We start from the raw sequence: 24091 nt of genomic DNA, 5'->3' as shown, positions 1-24091 counted from the left end.
GAAATCTCAAAGCCCAGGTATATTACAGTTTGGCTTGCTACCTGAGACTTATTTCTAGACACTTTGCACCCATTTAGTCCAAGAAAGTTTAAAAGTTCTATTGTATCTATTGTTACCTTAATATAGGTCGGTCTCTCTCTTCTGTAGCAATCAAGATGTCATCAGCGTATTGTAGAAGTTGATGTCCAGGTTTAGGTTTTGTATCACTTTGCTTCCACCATTCCAGCAATTTGGCCAAGTGATTACCGAAGATCATCGGACTATTTTTGAATCCTTGAAGCAGTCTTGTCCATGTTAATTGTGCTTTTTGTCCTGTTTGCAGATTTTCCCACTCAAAAGCAAATAATTTTCAGCTTTCTTCCTCCAGGGGTATACAAAAGAAAGCATCCTTTAAATCAAGCACTGTAAACCACTGATGATCCTCTCTCAATGCTCTTAAAAGTGTATATGTATTTGCAACTAGAGGGTGTATGTCTATTTGATTTATAGCCCTTAAATCCTGAACTAATCTATATTCACCTGAAGGTTTTCTTTCTGGTGAAATTGGAGTATAATACTCTGATTCACACTCTTCAGGAATCCCAAACCTTAAGAATTTATCAATCAATTTCTTGATTCCTTGTCTAACCTCTGGCTTGATTGGATATTGCTTGATTCTCACTGGTTTTGACTGCTCTTTGAACTCTATTTTTGCAGGTTGTGCTGGCTTTGACTTGCCAGGTATGTCTGTATTCCAGAATATAGGTATAACAGCCTGACCTGCTTCCTGTGATATTTGTTCCTTAACTTTCTCCTGTATCATCAGTATTCCCCTGTCTTTGATTCTGGCATGTTTAAAAGAATCTTTTCTTTTTCAAACACTATTTGCATATTTAATTTGGACAATAGATCTTGCCTCAGCAAAGGTATCAGACAGTCTGTCAAACACAAAAATTTGTGTATAATTGCTTTATTTCCAAATTTCAAATCTAGGGGTTAAAAGTATGGCCTATTTTTTTGCTTTCCAATTATACTGGCTATTTTATTTCCTAATTTCCCTTTGCAAGTGTTCAAAACAGAATATGTTGCACTTGTATCTACTAAAATTTCAACCTTATTGTCTCCCAACTTAATTATAACCAGAGGCTCAGCTGGGTTCCCCTCCAGTCCTCTTCAGTCATCTAGGGTCATCATCCTTGCAGCTTCTCACCAACTTGTCTTCAGTTTAGGGCAGTCATTTTTCCAAAGTTTTTCCCTGCAATATGGACATTGATCTACCCTGAGAAGTGCATTAGGTTCTCGGTTACCAAAGTTTCTAAAACCTCCTCTTCCTCTGGTTCATCCTTTTCCCCTTACTACATTCCCTGTTAAAAGAGCTATTAGTCTGCTCTCTCTTTTCTCTTTCTTCTATTCTTTTCTCTTTTCTTTTCCTTTTTTCTCTTTGTTCTTTTTCTCAGTTGTTATAAACTTGACATGCTATTTCAAGCATTTTATTTAAATTTCTAGAATCCTCTCCCTCTAACTTTTGGAGTTTTTATATCAGGTGCTGATTGTCCCATAAAAATCAAAGCCAATTGTTGTTGTTCTGCCTCAGTTTCCAATTTTAAATCAGTTTATTTTCTATCAATCTCCTGTAATTTTTCTAGGAACACAGAGGGAGATTCAGTCTTACCTCATATAATTTTGACCAATTTAAAGCCCTTATCATTGAACGCTTTGTTCCATACAGCACCCTTTTTTGATATTGATTTAGCCTTCTTCTATGCTCTATGTTATTCAGATCCCACTGGGGATCTCCTGAAGGAAAACTGTGCACCAAAGTTCCAGGGAGAGTTTCATTCATGTATGCTGCCTCTGACTGTGCTTTTGCAAATTTTAATACCATCTGCTTCTCAGTACTATCCAATAAATTATCCAATATTACTTGTAGAACATTCCATCAGGATCCTGAGTTCTAATAATTCCAATTTTCTCTACCACTCTTCCTAGCCTCTTTGTATCTTCTCTGTATACCCCTGCTGCTTGCTTCAATGCCACCAAGTCCGTGATGGAAAATGGCACCCTTACATATACTGGCCTGTTCTGTCCTACTCCCTGCCTCAAAGGGGCTAACAATAGGGTTTGTTTTATAGTCCTTCAAGACACTGGAGTATGAACCACTACCTCTCCCATTCACCATGATCAATCAAAGATTATTGAAAGTGTCCTCACCATGACATCTGCCAGCTCCCTCAGCACTCATGGGTGCATCCCTTCAGGGCCCATGGACTTATGTATGTCCAGTTTGCACAAGTATTCCCTGACCTGATTGTCTTCCATCAAGGGTACGTTTTTCTTGCTCTCTGGGGCCTGAGATTCCTGAAGGTCAGTCTTGCTAGTAAAGACTGAGGCAAAGAAGGCATTCAGTACCTCATCCTTTTCCATGTCCTGTGTGACCATATTCCCCATCTGTTTGAACAATTACCCACCTTTTCCCTAGTGTTCCTTTTGTTGCCTGCATAGAGAAGCCCTTCTTGCTGCCCTTGACATCCCTTTCCAGATTCAACTCCAGGTGGGTTTTGGCTTTCCTAACCTCATCCCTGCATGCTCAGGAAATAGCTCTCTTCCTCCCAGCTTTCCCATCCTTGTTTTCATCCTCTGTATGCTTCATTTTTGTGTTTGAGTTTGGCCAGGAGCTCCTTGTTCATCCACACAAGTCTCCTGGAATTTTAAACTGACTTCCTGCTCACTGGGACAGACCACTCTTGAACCTGTAAAAAGTGATCCTTGAATATTAACCAGCTTTCTTGGGACCATCTTCCCTTCAGTGCCTTATCGCATCGGACAATGACAAGTAAATCCCTGATCATTCCAGAGTTTTCTCTCCTCAAGTTCAGGGTAGTGAGCTTGCTTTTTACCCTCCTCTTTAAGATTTTTAACTCTACTCTCTCATGGCCACTGCATCCAAGGCTGCTTTTTGCCCTTTGTCCTGGGTTCAGCAGTAGCAGTCATGTTTGTTTTTTTTTTCCTTTGTGCTAGCTGGTGCAGTGCTGTGTTTTGACTTCCAACCTGAGAACAGTGTTGGTGAAGTCAATGTTTTCAGTTGTTGCTAAGTGATGTTTACCCTGACCAAGGACTTTGTGAGGCTCATGCTCTGCCAGGGAGGAGGGGAAGCCGGGAGGAAGCAGAGATGGGGCGCCTGACTCGGGCTAGCCGGGGAGGTATTCCATACCACAGCACGTCATGGCCGGGGTGGGGGGTGACTGGGAGTTACCCGGAAGGACACGGGTCTTCCGGGTGGAACTCGTCTTCTTGGCCGGTAGTATCGTATTCTCTTCCCTTGTTATTTTCCCTTATCATTGTTGTAGTTGATAGTTGCAGTGGTGATTTGTGTACATTGGTTGCTGGACTGTTCTTGTCTCAACCCGTGGGAGTTGCACTCTTTCGATCCTCCTCCCTGTTCCTCCGGGAGTGGGGGAGAACCCCGGTGGGGGGGGACACGGACCTCGATTGTTGTCAGCTCGGCACCACTCACTGGGAGTGAGTGAACAAGTTACCTGACTGGGTTTAAACCACGACACCCTTATATCCCCAACAAGCCCCTCCTTGTTGGTGAATATGAGATCCAACAAAGCACCTCCTCATTGGCTTCTCTATCACTAGGGTCATGAAGTTAATCGGCACAGGTAATTTCTTCTTGCAGAATGTAAAGCCTGATTCAAACATGCTTTGTGTTTAACTTTATCCTAGCTAGTGTGTATCAAATTGCCAATTAATGATAGTCTAAATGTCAGCACTGTCGCATCTCTGATTTCCAAACAGGTACAATAGGGAAGCAATTCAAAGTAATCTAATACAGCAGCAGCAGCATGGCAACAAGGAACAATATTTCTGTGCAATCCAGTTTACCCTCTATAGTCTCGAAGAACCATCATCTAATCCTGTTTATGTCCAGAGCTTTTGCTGGAGGGAGGTGGCCTGGTTGTCACAATGTGTCATGGTTCATTTGGATCTCACAAATTTGGGGGTCAATATACTCTATGAATGAAATTATTTCATGTGCTCATTAGGTAAAAATTGAAAAGAGCTCAATCCCCTTTTAACATACAGGTTAAACTTGTTACATTTCTTATTCGTTACTTCATTGATTCATGAATTCACTAACTCTAACTCCAGTAACTCCTGCATTGATGAGCAAAAGAGTTGCCTATCATCTGATGGTGAGAGTGCTCATTCTTAATCTTCCATCATGGTGTGATCATCCACTGTGTTATACCAGGAAGCAAAAGAGCCTCAGCAGTCTGGCCATTCAAAAAGCTTTTTGGGTAAGCTGGCATATTTATGTTTTCCACCCTGGAAGCTTGGTCTATATGATTTCCATAAGTTATTGGATTCTGTGGAAACTGCCAGACTGTTATTATGCAAAAATGCAGGAGTTATCAACTGCAGGTGACAATGGCTGCAGGATGGCCCTTTATTTTCCTGACCATTGTGTCCTGCTGTGTCCTGAAGTGTTGCTGTGACCTTCACCTAATGGCACCCCCCTCCAAGGGAAAAAAAAACAAAAAAAAAGCCCAAGTGATGCACAGTACAGCTGCTTACCACCTGCTGACAGATACCCAAGCGGTACTCGGCCCCTTCCAGACAACTGCCCCTGGTTTATATACTGAGCATGACATTCTATGGTATGGAATACCCCTTTGGCTAGTTCAGGTCAGCTGTCCTGGCTATGCTCCCTCCTGGCTTCTTGTACACCTCCTCACTGGCAGAGTATGAGAAACTGAAAAGTCCTTGACTTAGGGTAAGCACTATTAAACAACAAGTAAAACATCAGTGTATTATCAACATTATCCTCAGGCTAAAGACAAAACACAGCACTGTACAGGCTACTAGGAAGAAAATTAACTCTATCCCAGCTGATACCAGGACAGCATGGAAGGTGGTGGCTATGATATCAATATGGGGAGGACCAGGAGATCAATTATGTCACATTGCTGCCAAAGCACCAAGGCAATTACCATGTGCTTACCATAGTGAAGGTGACCACTGGATGGCTAGAAACATAACCTGGAAACATTGCTACCACCCAAAATACTATCCTGGGACTTGAAAAGCAAGTTTGGTAGTGGCACGGCACCCTAGACAAAACTGAGTCAGATAATGAGAATAATTTCCAAAACAACCTTATAAACACCTGGGCAAAAGATCATAGAATCAAAGAATCATAGAATGGTTAGGGTTGGAAAGGACCTTAAGGTTATCTAGTTCCAATCCCCCTGCCGCCTCACACTAGACCATGTTGCCCAATGCTCATTCCAACCTGGCCTTGAACTCTGGCAGGGATGGAGCATTTATTATTTTTTTGGGCAAGCTGCTCTGGTGTCTCACCACCCTAACAGGAAAGAATTTCTTCCTTATATCTAACCTGAACTTCCCCTGTTTAAGTTGAAACCCATTACCCCTTGTCCTATCTCTAGAGTCCCTCTCTGGCATCCTTGTATGCCCCCTTCATGTACTAGAAGGTTTCTATGAGGTCTCCACGCAGCCTTCTCTTCTCCAGGCTGAACAGCCCCAACTTTCTCAGCATGTCTTCATACGGGAGGTGCTCAGGCCCCTCCTCTGGACTAGCTCCAACAGTTCCATGTCCTTCTTATGTTGAGGACACCAGATCTGTACAAAGTACTCTGAGTGGGGTGTCACGAGAGCAGAGCATCAGGATCACCTCTTTTGACCTGCTGGTCATGCTCCTTTTGATGCAGCCCAGGATATAGTTGGCTTTCTGGGATGCAAGCACACACTGCCAGATCATGTTAAGTTTCTCATCGACCTACACCCCCAAGTCCTTCTCCGCAGGATTGCTCTGAATCTCTTCTCTGCCCAACCTGTAGCTGTGCCTGGGATTGTCCCAACCTAGGTGTAGGTCCTTGCACTTGGCATGGTTAAACTTCATATGGTTGGCATCAGCCCACCTCACAAGCATGTCAAGGTCCCTCTGGATGGTATTCCTTCCCTCCAGGGTATCAACCGAACCACACAGCTTGTTGTCATTGGCAAACTTGCTGAGGGAGCACTCAATCCCACTGTCCATGTTGCCGACAAAGATGGTGAACAGGATCGGTCCTACCACCTACCCCTGATGGGCACCACTTGTTACCAATGTTTGGACATTGAGCCATTGACCACAATTCTCTGCATGCAGCCATCCAGCCAATTCCTTATCCACTGAGTGGTCCATCCATCAAATTTATGTCTCTCCAGTTTAGAGACATGGATGTCATGCAGGACAGTGTAGAGCTTTGCTTTCACTCAAGGAGAATGGAATCGACTGGATGCAACACATTCCCTATCATTTGCCAGCCTCCAAGGCAATTGAACAATGTATTGCACTGTTAAATACCATACTGAGATGTATGCTGGGATATTCAAGCCCTTGGATGCAAATTTAGCAGAAGCCACTTGGCTACTCCTTGTCTGCTTAATACTAGAGGATCTGCTAATCCACCTGGCCCTGCCCAAACAGAACCCCTACATGCTGTGGAAGGAGATAAGGTCCCTGTAGTGCACATAAAGAACTGTCTGGGAAAGACAGTCTTGATTATTCCTTCCTTGGGAAAAGGCAAACCCATTTGTAGGATTTCTTTCACTCAAGGACTTGGGTGTACTTAGTGGGTACTAAGATGGATGCTCTCAGTCCTTCTTAAAGTGAAGGGAGCAACCTTTTTTATGTTAAAAAAAACAAAACAACAAAACAAAACAAAACAAACCCACCCCCCCGAACCTCCAGGGAAGCGAGACCAGTGTGGGATACAGACGTATTGTGTGATTTTTCTGGTAGTGGGAAGGTCTCTCATATGCTCTTATCAGGGGTATTGGGCATACCGTGAAGGACTGTGGACTTGGGACCCCTTATACAACTCATTTGATACAGTCTCTCTGTGATACTCATGTTCTAGAAGTTGGTAAATATAAGTATGTCCATGTTTCTATCGACCTTTGGAGACCTTTATAGATATTGCTGGCCACTTCTTCCGAAGTAGGCTGGACACCTGTGTCGGAATGAGTGTGCGTTTTGGTCAGTATAAAAGCCCAAGCCTCATGCGCTGTGGGGGAGGCAGAGCCCCTGCGGGGACACCCGCTAAGGTTGAGCCTGCCACCTCGCACTGCAATGATGCTTCTCGGAGCTGGTTTCCTGTTAGTCTCCACAGGGTACTTGTGGGACCCCTGTACGTGGGACTGTTTAGTAGGAGTAATGATTGTCTGGATTTTGTGCTTTAAATATTGTAATTGTGTGGAGTGTGCTTGTGGGATCCCATACGTGTGTGTGTGCATTGAGGGCAGACAGTATTATCTGTATTTTTTTGTTGTTGGGTTCATGTAAAAGTTTTTAACGGGTAGTAGTTTAACATTTAGGGCAAGAAAGGGTTAATGCAAAAAAAAAAAAAAAAGCTGCCCTCCGATTCAGCTCCCGGTGCTCTACCGGCGGAACGGCCAGGATGGACGCCAGAGCCGAGGAGTGAAGGAAAAAAAAAACCAAACAAAAAAAAAACCAACAAAAACAACAACAAAAACAAAACAACAAAAAAAAACAACAACAACAAAAAAACAACCTCTCAAAGCCTAAATAGCACCTGCAACACAGTGGGTGCATGGCAGGAGCCGTGCTTAGTATGTTTAAGGTAACCTGTGGGTGAATCCAAGACTTGGCGGAATAGATAGATTGGTTGAAATAAGAACTGCTAACTGAAAAAGCAAGAGGGGTAGTGCAACCACAAGCTTTATGAGGCGTCACTTAAGCAGCATCAGGGTGGCAGAAAAAAAAAAAGAAAAAAAAAGAGGCAATGATGCAGCAAACTCCTCGACGGTTAACAATGTACAGTTTAACCTGTCTACTTCTCAAGAACTGATAACCTGGAGGAAGTGGTATATTTGTGTCCTCCTGCCTACAGGTCCATGGCGACTGCCTGCAAAGTTTGTCAAGACGTGCCATGAGCTGGAGAGACGAATGGAAAAAACTGATGCCTGAGCTACAGGAGCTGACCGTGAATACCCCAAGCAGAATGAGATAGAGGAAGAGAAAAACTAATGATTGCAAAACATCACTTGGGGGCAACTGAAAAGTAACAGCTTGAATATGTGTGCTTGTAAAGTAGCTATTATTAGAGGTTGTGATTTTGTGCATAAAACCACTTGTATTTACTAGCCAGTTGCTAATAAGAAACTACACCTTGTATTATATAGATTTGTCACTTGTAAAAGAGATGTTAGAGTATGGAAATTTGCAGTTGCTGCTAGAAAATGCTAAGGCAAAAGCTGGAAAGATTCTAGTACAATGGTAGAGTTATAAAGCAGGTAATGGAACAAATTAAGAGGGTGGGAGAATTCCACTGGTAAGAAATTTCTTTGGCTAGTCCGTCGCTGCCATCAGCATCTTCAACATGCGGCTGCACCCTTATATTTACTCTGCTAATATAAATTTGTGTGTGCCTTGCTGTAGTGGCGACTTGTTACTGGCTGAAGCAGATGAAACTCTGCATTGACAACAAGGTGCAAGGACTGAGGCTGACAAAATGCCTGCTACCACAATCAAGGGCAAGACTGGGTTGGCCTCTGTGTTTGCCACCAAGAAGAACCTTTAGCTCTGATGTTGGCTGCAACCCAGCAGGTGTGGAGCGGTGGGGACACATGCCATACCAGACCTTTATGTGAAGGATGGCCTCCCCTGTTGTCAAACAGCCATACAGGACAAAAAAGGGGCAGGCCCAGCAGCCAGTAGTTGGCATATGTTGGAGATAGAATCTAGCCCAAATCCCCTGCTCAAGTAGGGTCACCCAAAACACATATAAAACAAAAAGGGGGAGATGTGGAGACAGTGTTCTCTCAGGAGAATGGATAATTGGTACATAAACTCTGAATAATCCTGACAGATACAGCAAGGCCATGAGAGGCCCAAGGAAGCTTAAGCAAGCAAGATAAGAAGAAGCTGGAATTCACTGAGTTAATGAGAACTGTGGACTGTTGGCAAGCTTTAGAGGTCAAGTTCTCACACCTGTGCTTAACCAATTATGTTAGTCACTAAGGGTCTTCAAGACTTGTATCCAATCATAATATGCCAAATCACTGTAAGTGCATGTAAGAAATAGTACATAAGGAGTTAAGGCTTTGTAATAAAGTTGGCAATCGCTTGATCACATCGTTCCTTTCTGCGTTGTCCATGACTCCCGCGTCAGCAGAGCACCTCTCCTATGAAGACAGGCTGAGAGAGTTGGGCTTGTTCAGCCTGAAGAAGGCTCCAGTGAGAACTTATAACAGTCTTCAAATACCTAAAGGGGGCCTACAAGAAATCTGGAGGGGCTTTTTTACATGGGTATGTAGTGATAGGACAAGGGGTAATGGGTTAAAACTTAAACACGGACGTTTAGATTGGATATAAGGAAGAAGTTCTTCACTATGAGAGTGGTGAGACACTGGAATGGGTTTCCCAGAAAAGTTGTGGATGCCCCATCCCTGGAGGTGTTCAAGGCCAGGTTGAATGAGGCTTTGAGCAACTTGGTCTAGTGGAAGGTATCCCTGCCCATGGCAGGAGGGTTGGAACTAGATGACCTTTAAAAAGGCCCCTTCCAACCGAAACTATTCTATGATTCATATTCCATAATGCTGGAAAAGATGCAATTTACAGGTGGAAGACCCTGAAGTACATGGACAGCCTTCTACCTGTGCCCAGTAGGAGCATTTTTGCTATCTTGCCCAAAGTAATTTTCCAGAAGGCCTTTAACTCTGAAAACAGGCTGCTCCAAGGATGATTCTGAGCCAAAGCCACAGGAACAGATTACTGCAAATGGGGCACAGTGAAGAGGCAGAAATTCAGGCTTAGGATGCAAGGACCTGGAAGCTCTACAGCAGAGTAGATTTGCTGTCTGCATATATAGGGAGTTAAGTTTTAAGGAAGCCTCAAAACCTAAGTTTTCAATACTCACAGTGAAACCACATCATAATCTGCATTTCAGATTTTTCTTCTGAGATGGATTTTTACCTACTTGAAAAGAAATAAAAGACTTAGAATGGGATAGGACTCCCTAAGTACCACTGAGCATTGAGACAGAGCCTTCCTTACCTGTGGTTAACCACCTTTCAAAGAGTGAGCTATGCATGGGACAGGACCAACCATAATCTGGCCCAGGGATTAAAGGATTATTGTTTCTGAATTGAGCATTTAACTCTCTTTATAGCTATGGTAGAGAGCCTTGTAAAAAGCCATCAGTCAATTCACTTGCCATTATACCTTGCTGGACACTGCTTTCTCACTGTTATCCCACTAGTGAGAAATATCCAATAGTTCTTTGACAGTTATTTCTGCTTGTTTATCCGGTCAAGTAGCCATTCAAATTTAATGGCTAATCTCAGTGACAAAAAAACTCCAACAAATAAGATAGACAAACTTGAAATCCCATTGATTATTTCTAAAATGTTTATCAGAGATATAACCAAATATTTTATCAGAAAGTGGAAATATATATGAAAGAAGAATCCATGGGATACAATTTTCCCTCTTTAGCAGCACTGTGCAGACTTTCTCTTGCTCTTTAATGATCTCAGTGGAAAAAAAGTCATCATCACCACTTTTCTTTGCAATTTGGATCCTGTATTGAATGCAGAAGTTCTTACTCCATAAAGGAACATCTGAACATAATACAGGAGGTGAAAGAAAATTGAGGGAGATGACTGCATGCATCACAAATTTACTACAGTGCATTTTTTTAGCAATGATCATGAATTTTCCTTCCTTCCACACTGTCCTGGGTTCAGCAGTAGCAGTCATTTTTCTCCTTCTTAGTAGCTGGTGTAGTGCTGTGCTTTTGACTTTAGCCTGAGAACAATGCTGATAACACACTGATGATTTTAGTTCTTGCTAAGTAATGTTTACTCTGATCAAGGACTTTTCAGTCTCATGCTCTGCCAATGAGGAGGGGCACAAGAAGCCAGGAGGAAGCAGAGACAGAACACCTGACCCAAAGTAGCCAAAGGGGCATTCCGTACCACAGCACATCATGCCCAGTATATAAAGTGGGGGGAGTTACCCAGAAGGCCCAGATCACTGCTCAGGTTGGACTGGGTATCAGCTGGTGGGTGGTGAGCAATTTGTATTGTGCGTCACTTGTGCTTATTGTTTTATTACATTCTTTTGATTCTCCTCCCTATCCCTCCAGGAGCAGGGGGAGGGGGGGAGGAAGAAGGGGGGGAGTGAGCAAGAGGCTGCATGGTTCTGTGTTACCAGCTGGGTTTAAACCATGACACACTCATTACTATCATCTATAAATCTTAGGCAATTCAGCTTTCCCCTTTCACACTAACATTATTTTTGAAATGTAAAAATTCTGATATTGGAGCACATGTGAGGTTAATTTAGGCCATTTGCCTACATAGTTTGACTATATTTTAAAATATGAGATGTTCCATATGTGTTACACTAATTCTATGGAAGCCAAAATACTACACATATTCATCTATGTACAGTCTTGTTTGTTAATATGAAGTTAAAGGACCATCAGAATGTTGTTTTGATTTATATCAGTCATTCAGGCAATAATTTTATTAAGGGATGTTAAGAGCGCAGGCACCACCTCCAGCAGCTCTGGCCCAGGACTCAGGGCTTTCTCCATCCTGGCCACTGGAGCCCAGCCTGGTTTCCCTGGGGTCTCTGCCCAAGCTGAGGAATGCTTTCCCATTTGCAGGTTCATCCACTAGCAAAGATGAATACATATTCCAGAGACACACAAACACATACAGACTGACACAAAGGGCACTGACACAGCTGGTTACGCAGACTGCCACAGACAAGGCACTGTCTTCAACAGCACCTACATACAGGACCCATATAAACCTAACACAGACAGCCAAGTCCCCTTCCTGCTTCTCATCTGGTAGAGATAGAAGGTCAGTAGTGAAGGCACACACACAATGCTCTGTAGATTCACAAACACATGCACATTCACAGATCCCTTGAGTATGGCACAGCCCTCTCTGTCCATCCAGTACCCTGGCCCAGATCCCAGGCCCTCTTACCTGCTTTACAGGTTCAAATTCAATGGCAAGTCCACCTTGAAGTTTGCTAGGGAATTACACACACACATAACCATGCACACCAGGTTTGTGGAAGATACAGACACTAGGCTCACACAGGCTCTGACCCGCAGTCCTGCTCCAGCTTCCAGCTGCTGGTGTTGAGCCCCTCATTCACCTCATTCATGATTTTTCATAGTAGCTTGTTTTTGGGATGCACCCCCTCCCCCCTTTCCCACCCCAGTAGCTGGAGATTGAAGACCCCCACTCACTCCAGTAGCTGGCCCTGAGACATTCACTTGCTCCAGTAGCTGGCTAGTGCCAGATACTGGTGACAGATGGCGTGACTCCAGTAGCTGGCACCCAGTCCACTCACACCAGTTGCCAAAAAGTAGTTTGCACCCCAGGCACAAAGTCTGCAGGACTCTCCTTAGATTCAGAAATCTATGTCCCCTCAGCTACTGATGCTAGGATCCTCACGTGCTCCAGTAGCTGGCACCACAGGTTGCAGGGCGCCTACATCCCCAGTCTGACTCCAGGAGTGGGCACCAAATTCCACTCACACACACACACAAAGAGGTCTTACCAATAGCTGGCACATTCCTTGTAGGCTCCCTTCAGGTACTGGAAGGCTGCTATGAGGTCTCCATGCAGCCTTCTCTTCTCCAGGCTAAGCAGCCCCAACTTTCTCATCCAGTCTTCATATGGGAGGTGCTCCAGGCCCCTTATCATTGTTGTGGCCCTCCTCTGGACTTGTTCCAACAGCTTCATGTCCTTCTGTCATGGTTTAAGCCCAGCTGGCAACTCAGAACCACACAGCCACTTGCTCACCTTGCTCACCCCCCCCCCCTTCTTCCTCCCCCCTCCTCCCAGAGGGATGGGGAGGTGTCCTGGGTTCAGCAGTAGCAGTCATGTTTTTTTTTCCTTTGTGTTAGCTGGTGCGGTGCTGTGTTTTGACTTCTGGTTTGAGAACGGTGTTGGTGAAGCCGATGTTGTCGGTTGTTGCTGGATGATGTTTACCCTGACCAAGGACTCTGTGAGGCTCATGCTCTGCCAGGGAGGAGGGGAAGCTGTGAGGAAGCAGAGACGGGGCGCCTGACCCGGGCTAGCTGGGGAGGTATTCCATACCACAGCACGTCATGCCCGGGGTGGGGGGGTAACTGGGAGTTACCCGGAAGGACAGGAGCTTCCGGGTGGAACTCGTTTTCTTGGCCGGTGGTATCGTATTCTCTTCCCTTGTTATTTTCCCTTATCATTGTTTTAGCTGATAGTAGCGGTGGTGATTTGTTGCTGGACTGTTCTTGTCTCAACCCGTAGGAGTTGCACTCTCTCGATCCTCCTCCCCGTTCCTCCGGGAGCGGGGAAGGGGAGAGCCCCGGTGCAGGGGGGGGGGAGTCGGACACGGACCTCGATTGTTGTCAGCTCGGCACCACTCACTGGGAGTGAGTGAACAAGTTACCTGACTGGGTTTAAACCACAACATGAGGAAAACTGAAAGAATGTAACTCCCATGAGTTAAGAACAGTCCAGTAACTAAGGTATAATAGAAAACTACTACTACCACCACCAATAATAATAATGATAAGGGAAATAACTAGGGGAAAGAATACAATTGCTCGTCACCCGCCAACCGATACCCAGCCCGACCTGAGCAATGATCTGGGCCTTCTGGGTAACTCCCCCCACTTTATATACTGGGCATGATGTGCTGTGGTATGGAATGCCCCTTTGGCTACTTTAGGTCAGGTGTTCTGTCTCTGCGTACTCCCAGCTTCCTGTGACCCTCCTCCCTGATAGAGGATGAGACTGAAAAAGTCCTTGATCAGAGTAAACATTACTTAGCATCAACTAAAACCACTGGTGTGTTATTAGAATTGTTCTCAAAAGTCAAAAACACAGCACTGCACCAGCTACTAAGAAGGAGAAAATTGACTGCTACAGCTGAACCCAGGACACCTTTTGTTGAGGACACCATAACTGCACACAGTACTCCAAGTGGGGTCTCATGCAATAATAAATAATTTATGAATCACCACAACTTAAAGCACACTTTATGCTACTTTAAATGCACATTCAAGTTAAATGAATGGAAATTTGCATAGGCACTATTTTCAGGGGAAAGGGCTCTTTTATTTTTTACAATGTCCTGCTCAGGTTTATGAGAACCAGACAGACTTCTTCCCTCCTTACCATCCTTGAAGTTTCCAGGCACCTGGCCAAACAGGTTGTGATGACTCTGGCACAGAACAGGGAAGTATACCAGTGCACACAGAGCACAGTCTATAAAATCAAACAGTTAAAAGTCCCATTGGACTTGGACCAGAATTGCTGCCAGAAAGCAAAACTTGTGATCCTCCAGTGGTCAGGGATATCTCCACTGTCATCTGCTTCTACTAAGAATTGAGTGACTTGCATTATTTTGCATATTTTGAGTCTAGATTATGATTATTATATTGATATGGCAAGTCATGTATTCAGATTTGACTAGATCTGCAGATGGTCCAGGTGATTAGAAACCATAAGCTAAACTGTGCTATAAAAAAAGTGCTACACTACTTATAAACTACTTATAACTACTTACTTTTATACTATAAAATTGTGCTAAACTGATTCTGGTTATTAAAACACCTGTGCTACTCTGATCACAAGATTCTAAGCTGATCATAAAATTCTGCTAAAAAATATAGCTTTAATTGTAACTACAACTTAGTGTCATCATCATTCTGCCAAGGATCCCCCAAAAAACTTGCCTGGCCCCATAGTGGATGGCTGCACGCAAAGATTTGCGGTCAATGGCACAATGTCCAAACGGAGACCAGTAATAAGAGGTGTCCCTCAGGGGTCAGTGTTGGAACTGATCCTGTTCAACATCTTTGTTAGCAACATGGACAGTAGTATTGACAGGTGGAGGGAAGGGATGCAATCCAGAGGGACCTTGACACACTTGAGACGTGACCCAATGCCAGCCTCATGAAGATCAACAATGTGAAGTGCAAGGTCCTATACCTGGGTCAGGGCAACCCCATGCACAGCTACAGGGTGGGTGGAGAAGTGATTCAGAACAGCCCTGTGGAGAAGTACTTGGGGCTGTTGGTCGACGAGAAACTGAACATGATCCGGCAGTGTGTGCTTGCAGCCTAGAAAGCCAACCATATCTGGGGTTTCATCAAAAGAAGCATGACTGGCAGATCTAAAGAGGTGATCCTGTCACTCTGCTCTGCTCTCCTCTTGTGAGACCCCACTTGGAGTACTGGTGTCCTCAACATAAGAAGAACATTGAGCTGTTGAAGCAAGTCCAGAGGAGGGCCATGAGGATGATAAGAGGGCTGGAGCACCTCCCATATGAAGTCAGGATGAGAAAGTTGGGGCTGTTTAGCCTTAGGAAGAGAAGGCTGCTTGGAGGTCTCATAGCAGCCTTCCAGTATCTGAAGGGGGCCTACAAGCATGCTGGAAAGGGACCCTTCATCAGGGACTTTAGAGATAGGACAAGGGGTGATGGGTTCCCACTTAAACAGGAGAAGTTCAGGTTAGATATAAGGAAGTAGTTCTTTACTGTGAAGGTGGTGAGGCACTGGAACAGGTTGCCCAAATAAGTGATAAATGATCCATCCCTGGCAGTGTTCAAGGCCAGGTTGGATAGTCTTGAGCGACATGGTCTAGTGTGAGGTATCCCTACCTATGGCGGGGGGTTGGAACTAGATGATCTTAAGGTCCTTTCCAACCCTAACCATTCTTGATTCTATGATTGCTTTCTTCACTTCTCATTCTCTAGAGGTTTGGATAATACCTTTTAATATCTTTTATTTTTTTTCTTAATTTATTAAAATAAAATTCAAATTTTAGTTAAGTGCATTAATTCAAAGCAGACAAATGTATCAGATAAACACTGACAAACAGTTCTACTGTTCTTTGCTGCTAAACTACTACTAACAGTGTGAGATGTAGTGTGTTCTGGAAATAAGAGGGTCCCTCACAGACTTGCATAAAGCTCTGAGGAGGAATTTTCCTGCTTTGGGTGAAATACAATTTAAGCATTATGATTTACCTCAATCAAATTCCAAAAGAAAAAAAAATTGATATAGCAAGAAAACATTTCATAGGGGAAAGTATTATACCAGCATACATGGCTCAACTTTAAAATATTAAGTTCTTTTTAATTAATACCAAAGAAACTGCTTCTTCACAATCTGAAGTTGCATCACTACATTTTGCTCATGAGAATAAAATTTACAGTCATGAGTTGCACATAAAGGATTTATTTTAAATGCTTTAAGGATAGAGTTACATCATAATTATAAAAATTACTTACAGAATTAAGTAACAGACTTAAAGTATTCATACTTCTATATGCAGAGAAAAAAAAATAATGAAGCCAAGCTCTAAATATGAAGTTGTTACCTAATTTTAAAATGTGAACACGAAGACCTTTGAACTATACACATACCAAGAACCATCCTAATTTCACTAATAATGTAAAATACAAAAAGCACAGCATTTTGAAGGAACCAAAACCTGCTTTTTCCATAATTCTTTTGCCCTTAAGCAACTGCAGTCTATTGTATCTGAAGATAAAGCCTCCATTTTAAAATAATTAATTTAAAGATGGCTTATACCTATTGCAATAAGTAGAAATTTCCCCAAAGTGTTTCAGTCTTGATGTAGTCCAACTTAGTTTAGGGTTTGGCACTCAAAAAAACCCCCTAAAATTAATGTTTTATTAATTGATTGTGATTTTATTTATTCTTGAACAGAATGCATGCACGGTTCCTTCAAATGCTGTATGACACATACAAGTGGAAAATTACCTTCCATTGGAACTATGTTCGCCTCACCAGTGCATTTAATTCTACTAACAACCATTCAAACAGCATAATAAGAAATTTCACAAAAAAATGAACACAAAATAAAACCAGAACAAAACCCAAACATTATAACATGCAACTTCAGTTTGTTACATTGAACATTCTAATATTATAAGCATGCAAAAAAATAATGGTCTGAATTTAAGATTTATGGTTTTTTTTGGGTTTTTTTGTGTGTGTGTTTGGTGCGTTTTGGGGGTTTTTTTGGGGTTTTTTTTTTTGATTTTTAAAAAGTTTTACATGGCAGCCTGACATCATGCACACACACAATATACAACAATACTACAGCAGGTAAATGAGAAAGGCAAATAACCTCTATACAAAAATCCATGGCTTGTGCCATCACAAGACCTATGATAAATTTGGAAAGTAATTTGAACCCCTAGAACAAGGGACCAACATGTAGTAGTTACTAAGGTAATACAAGCACTGCATGCAGATCTGAAACATGAGCCTAAAATAAAGTCCAAAGCAGATGGCAGGGAGTGGAATTAGTCTCAAGTCTCAAAAAGGTGGTGTAAGCTATTAAATAATAGCCACAAAACCAATACCACTCCCCCTAAGAAAAAAGATGAAAGGAAAAAAACCCCATGCAACAGACAATGGGGACATCTAAAAACAAACAGAAAATTTTATAGTGTATAGATTATATTTCAATTAGTAAAATATGTTGTGTATTAGAGTGGCTTGCATAAAACCCACAAATGCAAGTCTAATGCTAAAAATGTTCCAGTAGGCGCACACCTCAAATATTTCAAAACAAACCTTGTATTCTTTAGATGTAAACCCCAAAATTCATTGTACTAAGTTATTAATGTATTTTGTATGCAATCAATACACCCATTCTTGTGCCACAAATATCAACTTGGGCTCATGGAGCCAGGCTCAGCTTTGAGATTTACATGCAGGACTCTTAAGAGTCAATAGAAAGCACATAACAGATCTGCAGGATGAAAGCACTATGTTGCAAATCTGCTCACTTTGTTCAAAACACAATAAAAATTTACTGACTCAGGTACTTAGTGCTTAAAGACTGGATCGAGAAGCTGTGAACTGAAAGACAGTAGCCTGCCTTTGGTTGCCCATGATGAAATACAGGACATACATAATGCAATATAGTAGAAAGGGACAAAGAACTGAAATACCATATTTACACAATATTACCATTTAACATCATAATGAGGCACAAGCCTTAAGGCTAAAATATGAAATCAAGCAAAAAAATGGACAGAAAAGGACTTAAACCACTGAGTCTTTGATATCAAGAATACCCACAATAGAGGTCAGACCTCTGATCTCTCTGTCAGTACCATTCAAGCATCCTTCCACTAACAGCATGAAGTTGGATATCTATGTATTCCTTCTTTCCATCAATAGTGTCGACTATTCACATTCTTCACATACTGTATTTCTGTGAAGCAGTATTTTGAAGCTTGTAGAGCTCTACACTAGCATGACAATTCTGTTGCTGTGTTGATCCTTGTTGCAATTCTGATGCTTTTAAAAGTTGCTACACTTAAAAAACAAATAACCTAACCTTGATTTACAACTATCTCACAAGATTACAATTGTGAAAGGATTCTGCTATTGTGGGCTGCAATTTACATCCACATTCTAATGCAGACGAATAAACCACTGAGACTGTCTATAGCTCCCCTTAGTACACCACTGGCATGTAGAACTCTAGTGCTCATAGAATGAAATTCATGTTAACATCATACCTCAAAGCAAGTACAACAGGTTTAAATTGGAGATTTGTCTGGACAGCCTCTACATGGAAAAGCCAGAAAAAGAATATATGGAGAAGATGCCTTCTTGAACCAAAAGCAAAACCCCAAACAAAACAAATGAATACAGCAGACTGAGCAGAAGGCAATGAATATTTCTCCTCTAAAGAAGGTCTTCAGTGTAAAAGGACCCCCCACCCTCATAAGAGTGTATTTACCATGTAAAAGATTAACTACTATTAGGTTTTTGAGTCCACACTCAAACATCCAGGTTGCTAGGTTAAATGAGAGACTACTGATTGCCAACGCGTAGTCTAAAATCTTAAGTAGCATATATACTGTTAAACTTGTGGCACCAAGCACTTGGGTTCTGCTGAGAAATGTGTATAATGAAAGAGAGTACAACATTTGGGATTAAAGGCAGCTTTGTTGTGTATATTTTACTGGCTTCTACAACTTGTAAACAAAGGTCCTTAACCTCCATTTTCTAATTAACTGTTTACACAGATTAAATATCTTTTTATAGTTTAAAGTCTTTTCACTGAAAGGTGCATAAATCAAACACTTGATATTCTACTGCCCTGTGAATAGTAAAAATGCATAAGTATTTCCATATACTGGAAGCTCTTAAAAAGCTTAATTTGAAATAAAGTGTAGGAACACAGTAGATTGATGTTACTCGGGTTAGGCACTCTTTACTGCTGAATAAATTGTTTAAACCTTTCAGAAGAGTCACCTCTGTCCCAACTCAGAAAACAAGGACTGCCAGTAACCAAGAAATTAATGTTACAAAAGAAGGCATATCAAAAATAGCAAGCTACACTTGCATGTGGCAGTTGAATAGGTGAGTGCAAGGTTGAAGAAAATGTTAAAATATATGAGAAAATCTAGATTACAATACTAGATTGACTTCACACAGCTTGAATTTTCAGCTGTTCTTAGCTTTTAACTCCCTCCCACCCAAATATATTGACTTCCTTCAAGAAAAGGAGTTCTCTTATGCAAAATGCGCGATGTTCACATAAATTTGTATTATTCAGAACAAAATAGTTTTGCTGATAGAGATCATGGGTTCACAGGGACATTTAAGTTTTCATTTAACTGAAAAACAGTCAAGTCTTTGTGTTTACAAATTTTATGTTTAATAGTTCCACAAATTTGGCAGAAGTTCATGATGATGTCTAGGATGTCTTCACCAAATCATAGACATAAATATGGAAATCATCATCAAACTTGATGAAATAGACAGATGGTTTGGCTTCAACTTGATGAATGACCATGCCAGTCCGTTTTGAGCCATCTTCTTTGGCATATTCCACTTGTTTGCCCACCAGGCTGTCCACAACTTCACCTGGTTCCCGTTCTGCAGGAGGTGAATCATCTGTAATATGAAAATACAATGCACTTCAGTAGTCATTTATGGATTTTTTCCAATGTACAAACCTTCAGAGCCTTCTTTGACACTTAAGAAACAATCACAAGTTTAAAACACAGAGTATGTCTAAAATTAGCTGTTCAGACAAGCACCTAACTATTGCCATGCTTCCAGAAAGTACAGTCACAGATTTTTTTTTTTTTTTGGGTAATACTGTCTTCAATTTTATGAAGCAAAAATAGCATTTCAATTGGTTAGAAAAGTAAATATTTTGACATGAAGGTTTACACACCAATTACAGAACGCTTGTAGATATTGAATTTAAGCCCCAGCAGAACAAAGCACTGAGTCTCTTTAACAGAAATGCAGGTGTGCTAGAACTACTTCTCCCCGCACACTTTATCCAAAATGTCAATGCAAGCATTCCATTACAAAAAGAGCACATCTTTTCCAAGCTAAGTGTAACCTCCTTAATCAATAATGCTGTTAAAAGGGCTTTTGATTTCACACTAGAATGGATACTATTGAGAAGTCTATATTATTTGCTTTTCTAGCAAAATCTACCCAGAAGTATCCTTAAGGACACAGAGGTAAGTAGTAGATAGTCTCAGGAAAAAAAGAGTGCATGAAAAACTTAATTCTTAAATCTGAAAAGCATAAGCCTTTTTTCTGTTAAAAAATCTAAGTGTAATCTCTTCCACAATAGTATGCATATATTAATCAGAATTAGGAATTACTATGGAAAAGGATTTTCCAGTATTTACTGCATATTTCACCACTGATTCAAGTAAAATATTTCAGAAGTTGTTTAATACAGATGTATTTCTTTTTGTGCTGTAACCTTTGATACTTAAAAAGATTCTTCTTTGTCAACTCCATTTGCCATACATAAACCATAGGGCAAACAATAATACAAAGAGATGAAGCTTCCTGGAAGAAAAAAGTAACTGGCCTACTTACTGGAATCAGGCATAATGCGAAGGTCACCTTCTTTATAATCATCTAATAGTTGGTACATGTACAAGACAGGATCTTTCTCATAGGTAATATAAAACCATGTGTTCATAATAGGAGCTCGAGCCAAGACCATCCCCCTCCATTCATCTTTTGAGCCATCCTCTGTCTCAAACATATGTTCCACAGCTTTGCCAATCATTGTGTCTGCCAGGTGGGCATCACTAATTCGAGATGAAGCTGAAATGGTAGCAGTTCATTATAGTTCAGTATGTTCATTCAAAAGTACAGAAATAAGTATTTGCAAAAATAATAATCTTTATCCAGATTCATGAATAAACTTGTTTGAAAGTTAGTCAATTCCCATACAGAACAAATATTGCCCATTCCGGAGAGCTGAAGACCAAAGAACTGCATAACTTGAAAAATTATTTTAACATGTTAACTACTCTTATTGGCATTTTTCATCATTGTACAGCCCCCCCCCCCCCCAATAATGCAAGGTAAAGGGAAAGTAATATAGACCACAGAAAAGAACAGTGTCTGTATTTTAAATACAAGATAAGATAATGAAGGTGTTTGGTTTGGTTCCCCCTAACCCCATTCTAGAGACTGCTACTGATATCTTTGCAGTCAGGAAAAACAAGAAGTTATTCCATACAGAAATAAACAATTATTAAGGAAAACTTTGAACTTTACAGTTTGAAAAAATCTGCAGTTTAAAATTTCAGTGCTAATTCTGAAAACAAATAAAGCCTTGTTACTAGTCAAGTTATTTCACTTTTTTCCTCTCCATTTCTATTAATACCTAGGGAAAGCACATGAAAAAACCTCCAACCAAACACAAAATTACTGTCTAACACACAAGACAGCACAGCTAGGACATTTCTCAGCTAGCTCAGAATTTAAATTTTAATAGAAATATCAATGTTACATGTACATAAGCTTGTTAGGGATAAAATTAAACAAGAAAAAAATACAGACTTTTCTGCATGACATTTAAAGACAAAAGACAGCACTATGCACTCTGGTATCATCAAATCTTTGTGTAATCAACAAAAATTAAAAAGAACATTTAGATTATCTGCCATGTGATGAAAAGTAATTTAAATAATAAAATTTAAATGTTCTGACAACATTTGCGCATATAGGAAAAAACCTCTTACCAACTCTGTCTGGAAGGACTTCAAGTGCTGAAACTCTTTCATCTTTGTGCAGTTCTAGTCCATATACACAATCAAATCCATCATACTTAATAAGATAGAGAGAGGGATTTACAGGAACTTGATCAAGAACTGTGCCCTTCCATTGTGTTACAGGTCCACTCCCTTCTTTCCAGCCATGCTGTATTCTGCAGCCTACAATGTTTCTTCGTGGCTGAGAAATAGGTTTGCTTGGTCCAACATTGTTTCTATGCTTTCTGTACACAGATACAAGCATAACATTAAACAAGTACATACTCAAAATTTTACTTTGGACAAGAGCTTTACGCTGGCAATACATTATTATATGTTAATAAAGATAAATCAAATTCTAACATACACAGCTTTGTGCATATTATTCAAATTAGGTTATAAAACATATTACATTGTACTTGAAAAAAGAAAACAAAACAAAAACACAATGAAAAGTAGTGGAACACTTTCAATATTTTCTATAAGCTTGCTTTCCTAATAGCAGTTTCTAAAACTAGCTTGCTTAAGCCAACAGGACTATTTTAGCCATTGATACACTGAACATCAGAGGTAAAACGTGCTTGTTAAAACCCTAAATCAGGTCTCAGAGAGCAATGCTACCTAACAGGAGTATACTTCTGCTACTTTGCTGCTCTCTGCAGAACAGTAAACATAATTCCCTTACTCCAGGAGGAAGTAATCAGTGGAAACATTTAATGGTGGTTGACTAAAATTCTTCAAAGCATTTGTTTTCCCTAACCTGTGTTGTCACCTGAAGGAAACTTTGCTTCCCTCTGCACTTACAGGGATCTTGGACTTCAAGTGTTTTTAAAAACACATGATAGCAACAATATTCTTCTAACATTCTATTTTAGTACAACACAAGAAAAAAAGACATGCAAAGGTCACAGAAATAGAAGAGGTACTCCTTAAAGCAGATAATAAATTAAATATACTTTTTACCTTCCCTTTAATTCAACCTGCAGATTCCTTCTGGTGAAGGTCAGTTGCTCTGATAAACAGCCATGTAAGCTATTTCACAAGTTTTAAACCACTAAAACAGTGTTACACAAGTCTTATTCTACTCAGTTAAAAAATAAAAAACAACAAAAAAAACCAACCAAAAACATAAATGGCAACTGACAGTTGCGAATACAATATATGAGAAAACATATGAACATTACAAAAGTACACTGGTGATAAATGCATATTATCTTTATTTTATCATGTTACAATATGCATATTCATTTCTAAAAGGATATTTAGAGGGTTGTCTGATAAAAATTCTCACGAATCTTAGCTAATTGCAAACTAAATTTCTGGATTATTTACCACTTACAGTACACTTCATTTAAATGGCAATAAAATATACACTTCACTAGCACACTTAAAAGTAACATCAGTTGCAGAAAACAACATCCATCCTTAAATTAGTGACAGTGACCAAAGAAAAATGTCTTCAGAAAAATGAAAGCTCACAGAGCAGCCCATGTATGACAGAGATCCAAAAGACACAAATAGTAATCATATCAGTAAAGCATCATAATTAGTCTTAAAGTATAATAAAACCAGTATATAAAATTAGTAATGCTAAAGTTATAATCACAACTCAATTAAAAACAATATGTAGAATTCCTTCAGCATCTTGTCCCAGCTCCGGACTTTCATTCTCCACAAAAAGCATAGCAGAGTTCTACAATAACTTTTGGCAAATTTAAGTTTTGTGATGATTTAACCATATCAAGGAGGTCAGTCTGCATTCATAATCTGTGTTGTCAAAGTTAGAAGCAATGTTAAGAAGAAATGTTAACCTCTTCCAGTTAAGAGGCACTCCCTTGCAAAGTTGGTTCTATTTTTCCACGGAAACTTGAACACATGATAAAATACTAGTTCTTGACTAAAGTCTTTCTTTTTTCTTTTTTTTTTTTTTTTAAATTATAATAGTCTCAGTAATATTTTACTATAAAGAAATGAGATCAGAGA

The 24091-nt window shown here is 40.7% G+C and overlaps 1 protein-coding gene across 1 annotated transcript; it reads right to left on the bottom strand.

Moving 5' to 3' along the window:
* Positions 1-17321: 17321 nt before the first annotated feature.
* LOC130601429 (spindlin-Z-like) lies at positions 17322-22979 on the bottom strand. The gene is made up of 3 exons (XM_057413511.1): positions 22100-22979; positions 20940-21173; positions 17322-19985 (listed from the first exon to the last, which is right to left on the bottom strand). The coding sequence occupies exons 1-3, from the start codon at positions 22434-22436 to the stop codon at positions 19786-19788; spliced, it is 771 nt and encodes a 256-aa protein (XP_057269494.1). The 5' UTR covers positions 22437-22979; the 3' UTR covers positions 17322-19785.
* Positions 22980-24091: the final 1112 nt, after the last annotated feature.

The sequence above is a fragment of the Pezoporus wallicus genome, unplaced genomic scaffold (assembly GCF_028554395.1).
Source record: "Pezoporus wallicus isolate ANWC-B61680 ecotype Strahan unplaced genomic scaffold, APGP_CSIRO_Pwel_v1 contig_13964, whole genome shotgun sequence".
In the NCBI taxonomy this organism is placed as follows: domain Eukaryota; kingdom Metazoa; phylum Chordata; class Aves; order Psittaciformes; family Psittacidae; genus Pezoporus; species Pezoporus wallicus.
The sequence above is the reverse complement of the archived record's forward strand: the minus strand, read 5'-3'. Positions and strand labels throughout refer to the sequence as shown.